This window comes from Indicator indicator, chromosome 8 (assembly GCF_027791375.1).
Source record: "Indicator indicator isolate 239-I01 chromosome 8, UM_Iind_1.1, whole genome shotgun sequence".
In the NCBI taxonomy this organism is placed as follows: domain Eukaryota; kingdom Metazoa; phylum Chordata; class Aves; order Piciformes; family Indicatoridae; genus Indicator; species Indicator indicator.
In genome coordinates, this window is record NC_072017.1 from 4,858,427 (window position 1) to 4,876,024 (window position 17,598).

General features: G+C 43.1%; 1 protein-coding gene across 1 annotated transcript in view; it reads left to right on the forward strand.

Moving 5' to 3' along the window:
• Positions 1-10,037, forward strand: part of KCTD8 (potassium channel tetramerization domain containing 8) — a 107,135-nt gene extending 97,098 nt beyond the window's left edge. Inside the window, exon 2 of the mRNA XM_054383146.1 lies at positions 9,577-10,037. Coding sequence (XP_054239121.1) covers positions 9,577-10,037 — 461 coding nt within the window. The remainder of the gene's footprint in view (positions 1-9,576) is intronic.
• The last annotated feature ends 7,561 nt before the right edge of the window (positions 10,038-17,598 follow it).

Here is a 17,598-nt window from a genome sequence, read left to right on the forward strand (position 1 = left end):
CCCAGATACTGTCACTTGACTCACTTCTTCCAAATGAATGTTACCCTGTGGAAAGGAAGATTATCTTCATTTTATTGAAGCTATTCTACTTTGCATTGACTAAAGCCAAGCCTCAGTGGGGTCAAAGAACATGGAAGTGTGAGCCCTTGGCTATCCACAGCGGTCCATCACTCATCTGAAAGGAGGAAATAAATAGGAAATGCTGAGTTTCAATCCCCCTTCTGAAAAATAATTCACTGTTATATACTAAACATTCTTTGGATCAGGCCTTTAATCCGAAAAGTGAAATTTCATACTAGATGAGACTCAAATTGGAAATTGATTTTTTTTTTTCTTTTTAATGTTATTTTTACTGGGAGGAATTTGAAGCCACACAGCGTAAAGACTCCCACACAAAGTTTTGTTCCACTGAAATCTCTGTGCTGAGCTTTTCAGTTTTTCCCCTAAGTGCAAGCTGTCAAGAGCAAGGCTTGTCAGGAGCACTTGGATATTTCTTACATTATATACCTAGTTACTAGTATTGCTTCTTTGGGATGTTCATCATCATATATATAGCCATAGGCAGAGGGGCAGCTAAGGACTTCATGCCACTTAAACCCTGTGTGAGCCTGCATATTAGCCTTAAAATAGAAGTGGGGCATGGCTTTCCTTCTCTTCCCCACTCCCAACAGGATTAAGTTAGATGTAAACTGCAATACCTAAAATAAGTAGAAAAGTTTTCTTGACAAACTGCATGGAGTTAAAAAAAAAAGGGCATATAAATTCTCACTTCTACACCTAAACATTAAAGAGGACAGAGTGCAGTGGTCAGAAAGTCCCTTCCTAAATTTGTCTGCTGTAAATCTGGTTTTAACCTTCAGCTTTGGTGGTAGAATCATAGAATCATTATGGTTGGAAAAGTCCAAATTTTTTAGGTGGTCTTTAAGATCATGGAGTGCAACCATTATCTAACTCCACCAAGTCTGGTGCTAACCCATGGCCCTCAGCACCACATCTCTGCATCTTTTTAACACCTCCAGGGATGGGGATTCAGCCACCTTCCTATTCCAACAGTATGAAGCAAGCTGAGTCTATTGCTGGTCTCAGGGAGTGAATTCATGCACTGAGCTGGGCTCAGGAACTGGAGATAGCGTTTATATGCCACAGAAAATGTCAAGGGTTTAGAGCTATCCTTTTATAGCTCTTAAAAATAATCTTTTTTTAGAATCAAAAATCAAAGTGGAATTAGACATAAAAGATAATCATTTACCATTGAAGAGTGATATTAAGTACTCAAAAGTCTGGTAATGAAAGTGTTCCCACAGCAGCCATAACCTGTCATCAGATTTCACAGGTGACTTCTCTCTAAGCATTCAGTTAAGTGCACGACTTTGGATGTTGGTGAAAGGCAATAAAAAAAAATCCTAGATATGTAAAATGGATAAATCTACCATAATGTGAGATATGACGAGTATTATTTCTATGATTGTATACTAATTATAGCTATTTCTACTGAGATTCTTAAGATTCAGCCATAAACCACACCAGGATTCGCTCTGAAGATAATGCAATTTTGAGATAGTAGGGAAAGGAGAAGATCATTCAGGTTGTAACATAGCTGTGTAGCAAACTCAAGCCTCTGCAGCCTATAAAAATAAAGACTCTTTTTTTCCTCATGCAAAACAATGTGGGAAAAAAAAGCATTTCATGCAAAAGCAAATCACATAGAGTCAGTATTCTCAAGCACTCAAAAACAATACATCAAAGTGCAAGTTGGATTAGAAAGCATTTCTTCTACAGCTACTTCTACAGCAGTGTGCCCAGGTGGCCAAGAGAGCCAATGGCATCCTGGCCTGCATCAGGAATAGTGTGGCCAGCAGGAGCAGGGAGGTCATTGTACCCCTGTACACAGCACTGGTTAGGCCACACCTTGAGTACTGTGTCCAGTTCTGGGCCCCTCAGTTTAGGAAAGATGTTGAATTGCTGGAGCATGTCCAGAGAAGGGCAACGAGGCTGGGGAGAGGCCTGGAGCACAAGCCCTATGAGGAGAGGCTGAGGGAGCTGGGACTGTTTAGCCTGGAGAAGAGGAGGCTCAGGGGAGACCTCATTGCTGTCTACAACTACCTGAAGGGAGGTTGTAGCCAGGAGGGGGTTGGTCTCTTCTCCCAGGCAACCAGCAGCAGAACAAGAGGACACAGTCTCAAGTTGCACCAGGGGAGGTTTAGGCTGGAGGTGAGGAGAAAGTTCTTCACAGAGAGAGTGGTTGGCCATTGGAATGTGCTGCCCAGGGAGGTGGTGGAGTCACCATCCCTGGAGGTGTTCAAGAGGGGATTGGACGTGGCACTTGGTGCCATGGTTTAGATAGGCATGAGGTGTAGGGTGACAGGTTGGACTCGATGATCCTTGAGGTCTCTTCCAACCTTCTTGATTCTTGATTCTTGATTCTAAGTGTATACTGTTACCGGTTTAAGAACTGGGATGTCCTTAACCATTGAGTACAGTCCTTCAGGGACTGTCTAGCCCAGGAGCTGGACACCAGAAAAATTTAATCTTTGTTATTTCCATAAGCCCTTCCCTATATAAACTGGCTGCAGAGTCAGTTTCTTCCCCTTTTCCTCTCTCTCTCTTCTCCCAGCATACCAAACTGTTATCTCTGGTGTTTTCTTGGGGGAGTTACAGTATCACAGCATCACAGTACACTAGAGGTTGGGAAGGACCTCCAGAGATCATCAGGTCCAACCCCCCTGCCAGAGCAGCATCACTTAGGGGAGTCCACACAGGAATGCATCCAGGTGGGGTTTGAAAGTCTCCAGAGAAGGAGACTCCACAACCCCCCTGGGCAGCCTGTTCCAGGGCTCTATCACCCTCACTGGAAAGAAGTTTCTCCTCATGTTGAAGTGAAACCTTCTGTGTTCAAGCTTGTACCTGTTGTTTCTTGTCTTATTACTTTACTGTGCACTACTGAAAAGAGCCTGGCCCCCTCCACTTGCCACCCACCCCTCAGCTATTGATAGACATTGATCAGATCCCCTCTCAGCCTTCTCTTCTGCAGACTAAACAGCCCCAGGGCTCTCAGTCTCTCTTCACAGGGGAGATGCTCAAGTCCCCTAAGCATCCTCCTGGCTCTCTGTTGGACTCTCTCCAGCAGGTCTCTGTCTCTCCTGAACTGGGGAGCCCAAAACTGGACACAGTGTTCCAGGTGTGGTCTCAGCAGGGCAGAGTAGAGAGGTAGAAGAACTTCCCTAGCCCTGCTGGCCACACTTTTCTTGATGCACCCCAGGATCCCCTTGGCTCTCTTGGCCACAAGAGCACATTGTTGTTCCATGCAGAACTTGCTGTCCACCAGCACTCTAAGGTTTTTCTCTGTGGAGCTGCTTTCCAGCAGGGCAGCCCCTAACCCATGCTGGTGTTTTAGTCCTTGAGCCAGCCTGGCTAATTTGTACTGTGCCACTCAGGCCTGGGTAGGGAGGTATGGGGAGAGGGGGTGGGCACTGAGACCTGACTGGGGGAAGGTTTTGGAAAGATTCTGGCCTAGTACACAATCTTGGTATAGCCCAGGTTGGAGAGAACTGGGCAGAGGCTGACTATGAATTTGGATATTTTGCAGGGTTTTGTGCTGCTGTGTATAGTTGTGACTTGTATTATCCACTTAAATTTCCATTTCAATTTCCAGTCCTGTGTGGAGCATTTTCTTTTACTCCTTTGGGGAAAGGTAAAAGAGTTTCTGTCTGCTCTAAAACCATGACAGCTACAGCCAAAAATAACTTCTGTTCTCCTCACTTATTACACTTCTGAGCTATCCAACATCAGCAGCTCAAAACCCTGTTGCTCATTTTTTTATTAAATCAGTTAAAAGCACAGAATTTATTTCCTGCATCAGTATTTTTAACACCATTGTTTTAGTAATTTAGCTGATTTTTCTTTAACATTCAATTTCAATAAAGTATTTTTGCTTATGCAACAGTTCATTCCATTTGTAGCTATGTCAGTTCAAAGGAACTCTTAATTGGATTATTTGATTAATTCAATAGATTCTAGTTTGGGTGGTTTAAAAAAATACATTTAAAGAAGCAGAAAATTATGAAGATAAAATCCCCCCCCCAAGAATTTTGTTCTTACTGAAATTGCATCATAGAAAAACCTCGAGATTTTGTTTGGTTTGTTGATTATTATTTATTTACTTATTTATTTTTAATTTTTTTTTTCATTAAATCAACAAACAGGCTTCATTCTATAGTGCTGGCAAGGAGATTGATAAAATAATTTCATTTTCATTTCATAGCCTGTCCATCAAATCCATCTCTATCCTATTCAGAGAGAAGGATGTTGTGGGGGACCATGCCCAAGGCTTTACAGAAGGCTGGAGCACCTCTGCTATGAGGATAGGCTGAGGGAGCTGAGGTTTTGCATCCTAGAGAAGAGAAGGCTCTGAGAGGACCTGAGATCTGCCTTCCAATACCTGAAAGGATTCTACAGGAAGGCTGGAGAGGGACATTTCATCAAGGTGTCTAGCGATGGGACAAGGGGGAGTGGTTTGAAGCTGAGGGAGAGTAGGTTTAGACTGGATCTTAGGAAGAAGTTCTTCAGTATGAGGGTGGTGAGACTCTGGAATAGGCTGCCCAGGGAGGTTGTGGATGCTCCACCAGGTTCTTGTGTTGGGGGCCCCATAGATGGACAAAGTACTCCAGGTAAGGTCTCACCAGAACAGATACTTAAATGAGTCTCTGTGCACAGTGAAGCAAATACACTTTCTGTGAGCTTTTAAGAGCCATTCTGCTCTCCTGAAAAATAAGCAGTTTCAGGTAGAAGGAACTTTTGAAGGTCTTTGTTGTTATTCTGGAAGAGGTGAGAAGGTACAGTGGAGACAACATCCCATCCCCTTCTCTGGAGTCTTTCAAGCCCCATCTGGATGTGTTCCTGTGTGACCTGTGCTAGATTCTATGGTCCTGCTCTGGCAGGGGGGTTGGACTCGATGGTCTCTGGAAGTTCCTTCCAACCCCTAACATCCTATGATCCTGTGATCATATAATCCCAGCCACACATGAATATGCCAGCATGGAGGGCAGTAAGGAGATGTCTTCCAAATTAGACCTGTAGCTAAATTTGTCTGATAATCCATGAGGCTGAAAATTAAACAAACGTATTTTGAGGATTCTTTCTTACTTATTTATAAATTCTTTTGGATTTCAGTAGGTGAAAAAAAAAAATGGAGAAAAACCTCCCCTCTAGCAGAACTGTCACTTCTGTTAATAGCACAGTCCCGAGAAAAAAGTGCAGGAGTGTATCAAGAATTCTTTGTGAAGGAGGATTTGTTAATTTTTAAAAGGAGAAGTGTGGGAGAGCCCTGGGTTTGGATTGAAGTCATTATGAATTTAGGCGATTCAGTGAAGCACACAGAGCTCGGTGCTGTGAGATACTGAACCTCAGGGTTGTGATCCAAAAGAGCATTTAAATACCTGCTTATTGTCAGGCTCCTGAGTGTTCTTGCAGAAGGAAATGGAATTTTTTATATTCTTGAAGGTGTATTTCAGTGCTTTTTTGAAATAGATCCTTCGTATATGGCAGGTTTGAGCCTCTGAGAAGTGAGGAGTACCCACAAAGAAGTAAATATAAATAGATCAGCTAGAAAGAATGGATTGATTTATGAAGTTACAGCAAGAAAGGGAGCAGGAAAGACAAAACTGAAATCTACAAGGTGTTGCCAGCAGAAAGCTTTAGTTTCTTAGTCACAGGGTGGTTTGTTACATTTGAAGAATCTAAGAAGCTACCTCCCATTGCAGGGCAGGTCGAATTAGATCCTAGAATCACAGAATCACCTGGCTTGGAAGGGACCTCTAAAGGTCATCCAGTCCAACCCCCCTGGCAGTCAGCAGGGACATCCTCAACTAGATCAGGTTGCCCAGAGCCCTGTTGAGCCCCACCTGGAATATCTCCAAGGATGAAGCCTCTACCACCTCTCTGGGCAATCTGTTGCAGTGCTCAACCGCCCTCATTGTAAAGAACTTTTTCCTAACCCCCAATCTAAATCTGCTCTTCTCTCATTTCAAAGCATTGCCCCTCTTCCTATCACTGCAGGCCTTTGTAAACAGTCCCTCTGCAGCCTTCTTGTAGCCCCCTTCAGGTACTTGCAGGCTGCTATTAGGTCTCCCCAGAGCCTTCTCTTCTCCAGGCTGAACACCCCCAGCTCCCTCAGCCTGTCCTCATGGCAGAGGTGCTCCAACCCCCTGATCATTTTTGTAGCCTGTGGTGGTTGGAAAGCTCACACCGACACATAGCCCTCCTCTGGACCCACTCCATCAGGTCTGTGTCCTTCTTGATGTTAGTCATGCTACTGAAAATCAGAGCCAGGATACTGAAATCACTCCCTGATTAACTACTGAGCTCTGTAATTGCATGCTGCAAAGCTAGAGGGATTCCATCATGCCATCTGACTCCCCATTTAGCATATTCATGTAATGGTTTGAGGTATGAAATGAAATCCCAGATGCAACAATAGAAGGAAGGCAAAGTAAATCTTGTTTAAGAAGGTGAACCTATCTCTGGAAGGGAGAGAGGAGGGAAATTGCTGCAGCCATGTGCTAAATATTTGGGTTGGATATAATGAAGCAGAAAATGGCTTGTGTTTTTCACTCTGAATAATGTAAGTACAAGCTCTGATGGATTGTTGTCTCTTCTCTTTGGATCTTCATTATTCATGGGTTTCTCTAGATGGACTACAGAAATGTGACATTGCATCCTGGGACTCTGGCTAACACAAAAGAAAAGCAGGTCCTTGAATGCTGCTGTTGTTAGACTATTATTTATTTGCTTTTATGTTTTGCTTTGTTTTGTTTCCCCCTGTGCCTTATATAAAACATTACATCCTTCACAGATTCCCCTGAATCATAAAAGTGTGCTGTCAAAAAGACACTGGAGTGTTCATACTGCTCCTGCATTCTTTATCATTGTAATTAGAGTTCTAATTTGTGATTCTGAAAAACAGAATACTAAGTGGCTTGAAAATCTCCTTGCAACTCTGTCCCAGTAACTCAAGCTTGAGCTGTCATACTCTGAGCTTTGGTACTGATAAAGGCAGCTAAGTGATGCTGGTGATGTTTGGGAGAGTGTCCAGCAGATGGAGGGAGGTTCTCCTCCCCTTCTACTCTGCCCTGCTGAGACCTCACCTGGAATACTGCATCCAGTTTTGAGCTCCCCTGTTCAAGAGGGACAGGGATCTACTCAAGAGAGTCCAACAGAGAGCTCCCAGGATGATTGAGGGACTGAAGCACTGCCCTGTAAGGAGAGGCTGAGAGCCCTGGGGCTGGTTAGTCTGGAGAAGACTGAGAGGGGATTTAATAAATATTTATAAATATCTGAGTGCTGGGTGTCAAGAAGGAGGGGACAGGCTCTGCTCAGTTGCACCCTGGGATAGCACAAGGGGCAATGGATAGAAACTCCAGCACAGGAGGTTCCACCTCAGCATGAGGAGGAACTTCTTCACTGTGAGGGTCCCAGAGCACTGGAACAGGCTGCCCAGAGAGGTTGTGGAGTCTCCTTCTCTGGAGACTTTCCAGCCCCATCTGGATGTGTTCCTGTGTGACCTCTGCTGGATTCTATGGTCCTGCTCTGGCAGGGGGGTTGGACTCGATGATCTTCGAAGTTCCCTTCTAATCCCTAACATCCTGTGATCCTGTGAACTGTGAGGACAATCTAGTTTTAGATATCTAACCTGTTTGGGCACTTTCGTGATTTGTAGCAGACAAACAAATGACATTGAACCTCCAGTTCACATTTTCATTTGGAAGTTTAAACACCTTTGAAATTTTCCCCGTTTTGGTCTGATCCAACACCTCCTGAACTCTGGAGATATTCCTGAGAGCTTGAGTTAGTGTCCTAAATTAAGAGTGTGAGGTTTATATGATGTCAGCATAGCATCATTTCACTTCACAGCTGGAGCTTTGGGGGAAAAACAAAAAAAACAAGGCTTCAGAAGTAAAAACACCCTTACAGGCTACCACTTAATTTTCACCTTCATATTGTACTGAAGACGTCAAAGCAAAAGTGATATCTGGGGAGAATAACAGCCTGGAAACGATTTTCAGGCGTGTGAAGTCTTGAGCAGTGCCTGCTGATAGGCCATCCACCCTCTCTCCCTGCCATTGCAGAGTGCCTCTTCACTGATAACTTCATTATCTCCTTTTCCCTGCCAGCTTGTGAAGTAGGAGGTGTATGACTGAATCCTGAGCTTGCACGGAGGCAAGTCTGGGATAATGACTGGCAGTAGGAAGTGCAGTGAACTCCCTAGAGGATAAAAAAACCACCCCAAACCTAAAGACTTTATCAGTAGTGAGTGATTTCTGTGTTATCCTAGGATTAATACTCCATTCTCTTCTGCTCAGAGCTTCTGCAGTTGACATCTGCAAAGCATAATATCAGTTGACTGTTCTGGAAGTTGTGTTAAGAGCTTCCAAAAAAAAAAGAAATCAAAGCTCTTGGAATATTTTTATTTAAGCAAACAGTTTAAAGTTGGTATGGTAGTATTTCCCTAATACTACAAAATCTAATTTCTCATAATGAACTTACTGGGATGTCATAGCAAACTAGATCATTTGGTCCTGCCCTTGGGTCACAACAACCCCATGCAATGCTACAGGCTTGGGGCAGAGTGACTGGAAAGCTGCTCAGCATTACAGGGCCTAGGGGTGCTGGTTGACAGCCACATGATCATGAGCCAGCCTGTGCACAGGTGGCCAAGAAGGCCAACAGCATCCTGGCTTGTATCAGGAATAGTGTGGCCAGCAGGAGCAGGGAAGTGATCATGCCCCTGTACTTGGCACTGGTGAGGCTGCAGTTTGAGTGCCAGGTTCAGTTTTGGGCCCCTCACTACGAGACAGACATTGTGGTGCTGGAGAATGTCCAGAGAAGGGTAGTGAAGCCAGTGAAGGCTCTGGAGAACCTGTCTGGTGAGGAGCAGCTGAGGGAACTGGGATTATTTAGTGTGGAGAAGAGGAGGCTGAGGAGAGACCTTCTGATTCTCTACAACTTCCTGAAAGAGGGTTGGAGCCAGGTGGGGGTCAGTCTCTTCTCCCAGGCAACTACAGATAGGATGAGAGGAAATGGCCTGAATTTGTGCCAAGATTGGACATTAGGAAAAAATGGTCAAGCACTGGAAAGGGCAGGTCAGGGAGGTGGTGGACTCACTGTCCCTGCAGTTGTTGAAAAAAAAAAAGATATAGACATGGCATTTTGGGATATGGTTTTAATGACCATGGTGGTGTTGGGTTGATGGCTGGACTTGATGATCTTTCCAACCAAAAAGATTCTATGATTCCAACTTGCCTGCAGGGATTTCTGTGAGCATTATGCACGTTTCAGTACCAGGATTCTTTGGCAGGCAGTGAAGTTATTATTGCTATAAACGCTTTTAGGAATGAGAAGTTTGAAGGCCAAACCTTCAGCTTTTGTGCCCAGTCTGGTGTTGTTCTTCTGACTGCAAAGGAATGCCACAGGTTTATGCCATCTGAGACTCTGAGTCATGCCTTTCTAAATGGCATCTGCTCAGTCTTCTGGCTAAAACCAGCATTTGCTTACCCCTTTTTCTCTCTTGCCTTGTACTAGGGCCCCCCCAGCGAACCATCTCCCCCAAACAAGACCACGAAGAAAGGAAACACGACAAAGTCTTGGACAAGGGCAGCGAAAGTGGGACTTCTTGTAACGAGTTGTCCACCTCGAGCTGTGACAGCCACTCAGAAGCAAGCACCCCTCAAGAAAATGCCACCAGCACTCAGCCATCCACAGCCCACCAGCCAAATACTCTGACTTTGGATCGTCCCTCCAAGAAGGCGCCGGTGCAGTGGATGCCGCCGCCAGACAAACGCAGGAACAGTGAACTCTTTCAAACTCTCATTAGCAAGTCCAGAGAAACAAACCTTTCCAAAAAGAAGGTATGTGAGAAGCTGAGTGTTGAGGAAGAAATGAGAAAATGTATCCAAGATTTTAAAAAAATCCACATTCCAGATTACTTTCCAGAGCGCAAACGTCCCTGGCAGTCTGAACTCTTACAGAAGTATGGGTTATAGTAATCAGCTCTTTCATGACCTGCCTCTGGGGCATTTGATGTTGATTGAGTTGCCACCAAATTACTGATGCCCTCCTTCTGGCCAACTCTGCCACCAGAGCTATTCCTACTGCTTCTTTCTTTCTGTGAACAGTGGATGTTGGGTAGTACATGGTTTCTTTAAAAATATATATAGAGAAAAAAGATAGAAACTTAAAAAAAAAATACAAAAAATTACAAAAGTCATCTCATCTAAACCACCTCATAATAGCAAAGTAAACAAAAATGTGCATGGTCAAGAGAGATGGGGTTTGAACTGTAGTCTGTTGAGCTTCATTATTGTTTTGGAACGTACCGAATTAAAAATCTTGATCATCAGTTAAGGCCTCAGTTTATGTTACCAATCAAAACGACTCAGACTTGCTATGGGTGAAGAGAAACAGGGTTTAAAACTTGATTGAACTGGTTCCAGAACTAATTCCCAACGTTCTTTCAATGTTAATGCAATAAAGCCAATACCTGTTTTGCATGAGCACAATGTTACAAATAAATCACACGAGAACAAGAGGTTGTCGCTTGGGGAATTATTTGTTTGATTCCAAGCCTATAAAAACAGCTTAAGGGATTGAACTTAACTTTGTTCTGGACCTGTGATTTTTTTTTATTTTTTTTTGGGGGGTGTGTGTGTGTGTGTACAATGTTCTGTATGTAAGGATGGTGTAAATATGCCTTATACTGTTTTATTATTGCACCCATCACCAACGTTCATCTATTAGCGCTTGTCGGGGTTATTTCTGTGAAATGCAAACTTATGGCAGATTGTGAAAACTGGTTTGATGGTCTGGAAGTTTCTGTCATGTCAGTTGCTGAAACTGGAGAAAAATAAAAAATACTTTAATGTATTTATTAACAGAACCATCTGGTAGATTTTCTTGGCTCTCATTATCTCCTCTGTTTTTTGAAAACAGAGATTTTCTTTGCTATCCTTATCTCCCCTGTTTTTTTGGGGGGGTTTATTGTTTGTTGCTTTTGTTTTTTTTAATAGAATCGAGCAAATTGTTGCTTTTTTTGTTTAATGTTTTCATAATTACTCTACTGAAAAAAAAATCCAAACAAAAAAAAAGAATTGTTTCGAGATGGGTGAAAAATATTTAGTGTAGTGCCATTGAATTGGAACCACCTAAAAGATTCTCCAAGAGGAGGAGAGTTATGCTAAGGAGAAGAGAATGAACTAAACAAGCAGAGTGGTTTTACTGACAGAGCAGAAAGCAGTTGCATTTTGACAAGTTCACCAAAATCAGCTCAGAAACAGAAGATTTCAAATATCACAGCAGAGTGCACTACATTGATGAATGAAATTCCTCTATGAATAGTCAACTCTATATGACAAACCTATTTTCTCAGCCCAGATACAGGAAAATCAATGCCTTTCTCATTACAGCATTGCCAAGAAGATGACTGTGGTTCAGACAGTCATAGCTGGAGTGGGTAAGGACCACTGGAGTTTGAAGGAGAGCTGTTGAGTTCTTAAAACTCAACATTATCACTCTGTGCACACAAACAAACATACTTTGCTCTGCTCTTGTGAGACCTCACCTGGAATACTGCATCCAGTTCTGGTGTCCCCAGCATAAGAAGGGCAAGGAGCTGTTGGAGCAAGTCCAGAGGAGGGTCACAAAGATGATCCAAGGGCTGGAGCATCTCTGCTTTGAGGATAGGCTGAGAGAGCTGGGGAGTGTTCAGCCTGGAGAAGTCTCCAGGTGGAGCTTAGAGCTGCCTTCCAATACCTGAGAGGATCCTGCAGGAAGGCTGGAGAGGGACTTTTCATGAAGTTGTCTAGCAGTAGGACAAGGGGAAATGCTTTGAAGCTGATGGAGAGTAGGTTTAGACTGGATTTTAAGAAGTTCTTCAGTACAAGGGTGGTGAGACTCTGGAACAGGCTGCCCAGGGAGGCTGTGGATGCTTCCTTGCTGAGGGTGTTCAAGGCCAGGTTGGCTGAGACCTTGGACAACCAAGTCTAGAGTAAGTGTTCTCTAGGATTCCTTCCAACCTAAGCCATTCTATGATCCTATCATACACATACACATTTAGAAGGGTGTTATAGCAGGAGCTTTAGAGTTGTGCTAGAAGAGATGTTCTACAACTGATAGTAATTTTGACCATTTATCTAAAGTAAAGAGAACTTCTTGTGTTGCAGTTTCCAGGGTTATTCCCAATACCTGTGTCACTTTTCACTTTTCTAACTGGCCACTTTAAGAAAAGACTGCACACTTCTGATAGCACCTCGTGACTTTCCTCACTTTTTTGGGGGTTTTTAACCTAGCTAGAGTTAGTTACTCTCCTACTCAGTTAATCAGTTGGCTCCAACATTTCTTCTTTTGACAACATTTTTACACCTTGGAAAAAATCTGTCTGGGATAAGTCTAGTCTAAACTGATGCAGTCCAGTGTGAAATTGTGTGGCTTCTCAGTCCTGTTCTTGTGTTCCATGCTTGTATCTTTCTCTGACATCCAAAACACCCATTCCTTCTTTTGAAAGCTTCTTTCTTCTTAGACATGTTTCACACTTACTTCCTCTGGTTTAATCTTTGACTTCCTAGTCATGACCTAATGAAATTTCCAACTATTTAACCCTGATTTACTAACCTCCAGTGGCTACAATTCTGGTTTTATTCAGTCTGAAGTTAGATTAGTACTGAGAGCTTTTGAAAATCCCCCGTGGGCTTGTCTTCTAGCCTGTCTTCATCTGAGTCCATTGCACTTCTCACACCTGTTCTGTTGTTTAGGTATCTGGGGTGATACCTTCAGACAGCATGTTGAGCCTTCCTGTTATAATAACAGGCTGAGAGAGCTGAGGTCGTTCAGCCTGGGGAAGAGAAGGTTCTGGGGAAGCCTCATAGCTGCCTCCCAGTACCTGAAGGGGGCTACAAGAAGGGTCCAGAGGAACTGTTTCCAAAGGCCTGCAGTGAGAGGATGGTTTGAAATGAGTGAAGAGTAGATTTAGATTGGATGTTAGGAACAAGTTCTGCACCATGAGGGTTGTGGAACACTGCAACAGGTTGCCCAAGGAGGTGGTTGAGGCCCCATCCCTGGGGCTATTCAAGCTCAGGCTGGAAAAGGCTCTGAGAAACCTGATGTAGTAGAGGATGACCCTGCTGACTGCAGGGGCATTGGACTTGATGACCTTTGGAGGTTCCTTCCAACCCAAACCATTCTATGATTCTATGCCTTTTGAGTCTGGAGATCTGTTTTGCCTTCCTTGTTATTCTCAGTATTGCAGGCAGCACCCACCTGAGGTATACTTAGGTGATTATTTGCCCTGTCTGCCCACTTTAATTTGTCCATACAAAGATGGGGTTTATTTTTCTTTTTTAACATGCTACCTAAAATTTCCTAGAGCATTTTTAATTCATTCTTGATGAAAAGAGAATGTGGATACACATCTTAATATATGGGCAGCGTCAGATTTGTGATAACCTTCACCACTCTCTGTTGTGCTCAGGAGGCCTGTGAGTGATGTGGCAGATAAACTACATTGCTATTCCACACTGGCATCTTAAGATGAAGTGGTTTGGGTTTGGAATTGCACAGTGCATGCTGTCCTCCTTCTCTCAGAGTGAAAAATTGGGATGTGTTAGATAGAAGAGTAGGAGAAAGCTCCCTTGAATCCTTCAGTCCTATTCTCCAATTCCCATCACACTTTTCATCCAGTTTACCCAGTTGCAGCTCCAGCCCTATCTATATGGTTATTAAACCACAGTTTTCAGCTTGTTGCCTGTAATGAGGGAAAGCAAACTGAGACATTCAGTGGAACAGAGGAGCTTGTGGTTGGTTAGATGGCCAAGGCTGGTATGAAATTCCCAGGTGTTATAAGAGAATTGAGTATTAGAAGCACTTGGGGGGTTTGATTGCTTCCTTTTTTCTTTCATTTTTCTTTTATATAATAGCTGCTATTTTTTTTTTGCCTTTTTTTTTTTTCCATTTCACACTTTTTCTCTTCTTTCCAGCTCTTCACTTTGTTACACACACTTTGTTTGTGCCTTTATTGGACTTCGGTGGAGGTCGTCAGGGCATTAAAATTCAATTCCATGTGAAGTTTGTGATGTTAAAAATGTTCCATTTTTAGTAGCAAGGTCAAAATACTGACATTTGTCAATCTTAAATTGATGCAGCCCAGGATGTGATTTGCCTTCTGATGATGTCCAGATGGGAAATAGATAGAACAGAATTCAGTTTTTCAATACAATAATGATGTTTAGACCTCCAGAATGGATGAGCAGAGATCAGAATTACAGAGGTGTACTAAGTAGTCTGTTGCTGAAGGAATGTTTCTAAACTCTTCTTCCACTCACAAAAATGTATGAGTCTTAGAATGGTTCAAATTCATGCTGAAATAGAATTTTAGAATCCACTTTGATTCACTTTTAATAATAATGATAATAATTATGGTAATGATGATAATGATGATAATAATGATACTGTGATGATAATAATAATGATAATAATGATAATAATAATAATAATAATAAAACTGTATTAAACCCCCCATCATTTCATTGCTTTAAAAAAGAAAAAACAACAAACCAAAGTGCTTATAGAAAATTATTTGACTTGCTAATGCTGGCTTTGTTCAAGTCATGATATTCCAAAATATACTTCCTGCTGGAGGTGGAAAATCTACTTTAGTACACTTGGTAACAAGAGGGCAACATTAGGTTCCCTCTAGGAGTGGCTCATGACCTGAAGTAAGCTGTTTGGGATGCTCAGAAATTCTCAAGGAAACTTAAGTTCTTTGCAGGCTCACACCACTGGTAAGGCTCACCATAAAAATAGGATTCACACATTGCTTCAGCTGATATATTGCAGGCCATCAAGGAGTTGCATCCTTTTCAAGACATCTTATCTGGAAGAAATTTTCAACCTGCTTCATGTTTTCTGCTCTACCCCTCCCATTTCCGTTGTCAATGTGGACATTCATACAACAACTTTTATGTAAGAGCTTGTCTGTTCTTTGCTTGGAGACACATGTCCACATTCAGAATGGACTAGTGTAGTTTTCACTGGAAAATTAGATGAGAAAGTCAGGCACACTGGGATTGTTGCTCATTTGAATAACCTTCAGCACTGCTGGCAAGAAGATGACATAGAGCACTAGCTGGAAGGCAAAGTCACATCACCCTACAGCTCTCTTTCAGCCTGTCAGGCATCAAATCCCTTTAGCATTGTCCAGTCACCCAGGGAAGGGAGATACAAAGCCGTTACTCACTGATAAATGAGATGTTGATGCTGCAGCATCCAGTTACAGGCTGCCCAGAGAGGCTGTGGAGAAAGTCTCCTGGATGCATTCCTGGGTGGTCTACCCTAAGTGATCCTCCTTTGGCAGCAGGATCGGACTCAATGATCTCTGGAGGTCCCTTCCAACCTCTAATGTGCTGTGATACTGGGATACTTTTTGCCATCCACACCTGCTGTGTGTGGTACTGCAGCAAAATTGGTCGTCCCAGTTCGGATATGGTGATGCTGGGTTGCACAAGGCTGGTGCAGGTAAGAGCTACTACTCCCTTACCATGTCCGTTCATGGAGTTGTGCTACTTATTGCAGGCTGGATGCTTGCTTTCACAGAGCTACACCCTGCATCACTGTATCTACACTGGGACCATTGTTTTATTCTGTTGGGTCACCACTGTGTGCACAGAAAACAGCTCTCCTGCAGGACCAAATCTTGATGTCCTTACATGCAGATCCACAGCAGAAGATGAAGATCTCTGCTGCTGTAGCACACTGTTCTTTCTTTGAAACTGGGCTCCTGGCAGTGTTAAATGAGTTTGCTGAGAAAACACAGGAAAAATGGTGCCCAGGAGAAAAACTCAGCCCCAACTGTGCTCCCATCTGTTTGGAGCCTGGCACCCTGGCCACGCTCAGCTGCAGGCATGAGATTGTGTAAGACACGGTGGGGAAAAGTAAAGAGTGAGTACAGTTAGTCATGAATTTAAGAGAATAAATATTTGGGAATTCTCTCCTTCCCTCAGGGTTCTTCCTCTTCTTGCTGGGCCATCTCTTCTTCTCAGATTGTGAGAAAGGAAAGGGGATTGTTAAAAAAAAAATTATAGATCAGATGGAGGTAGTGGGAATGGTGAGGGACTTTTTAGGGTATTGAGTAGTGATAGGACTAAGGGGAATGGAGCAAAACTAGAACTGGGTAGATTCAGACTGGATGTTAGGAAAAAGTTCTTCCCCCTAAGGGTGGTGAGACACTGGAACAGGTTGCCCAGGGAGGTGGTGGAAGCCTCATCCCTGGAGGTTTTTGCAGCCAGGCTGGATGTGGCTCTGAACAACCTGATATAGTGTGAGGTGTCCCTGCCCACGCCAGGGGGGTTGGAACTTGTTGATCTTTGAGGTCCCTTCCAACCCTGACAGTTCTGTGATTCTATAATTTCACTGTCTCTGTGTTCCATTGCTTTTAGGATTCCCATATTTCTTCACACTGTTACTTTGTGTTCCTTTATATACAGAAAATGTAGAAATAGCTTGACAGTATTCATTCTGAGATCCTGCAGCATCTAATCTTTCAGGGACATATTAAGACAAAATTCTAGTAATGAGCATGTTAAGTGTTTCAATTACAGTGCAGTGCAATTTTTAGCAAGAAGTCACCCAAGAACAGATGAGTACCAGGAACAAGAAGTAAATTAAATTATCATAAAAGGAAGGGAGATCACAAATAGGCAATAAATAATCTTTCCACGCTCTGCAGCAACACTTAACGCTGAAATATTAACACTTTATCTACTATCTGCTTAACATCCATGCAATTAATTTAATTTACTATTGATGAATTCATAATTTACTCAAAGCTTAGGTGCCTCACAATGGGTTTCTGAAAGATTGTTTTCTCCATAAACTCTGCATCTTCAAGGTAAAGTTTTGACAGTGGGCAACACCCGATGAAATATTTCTTGTCCCTACTTGATTGCTGGTTTGGCCTAGGATGAAGTGTGGACACCATCAATCAATGACCCTAGAAAAGCTTTTATTCTATTTTCTCTCCCTTTTTGAGGTGAATTTTGTGGTGTCACTTTTTTCCTGGCCGAAGCAGCGTTAGATTCAAGGCGCCACAAAGCAGTCACCGACACTTCGGCCCTGAGTTGTTCTGATTTATACTTACCCTTGATTTAAATTACATTACTAAGCCTCTCACCTCAGCAGCTGAGATGACTGCTGAGTGATTGAACACCTGCCACACAGCCAAGACACAAGCATAAAGAAAACAGGGTTAAAAATAGTCCTCCCTGCTGCTGGGGGTTTGTAGGCAAAGGGTAACCAGTGCCAGAGGGAGAGGACACAGTCTCAAGCTGCACCAGGGGAGGTTTGGGCTGGATGTCAGGAAGAAATTCTTCACAGAAAGAGAGATTGCCTATTGGAATGTGCTGCCCAGGGAGGTGGTGGAGTCACTGTCCCTGGAGGCATTTTAAATAAGCCTGGATGAGGCACTCAGTGCCATGGTTGAGTTGATCAGATGGTGTTGGGTGATAGGTTGGACTTGATGATCTCCAAGGTCTTTTCCAAGCTGGTGAATTCTGTAAT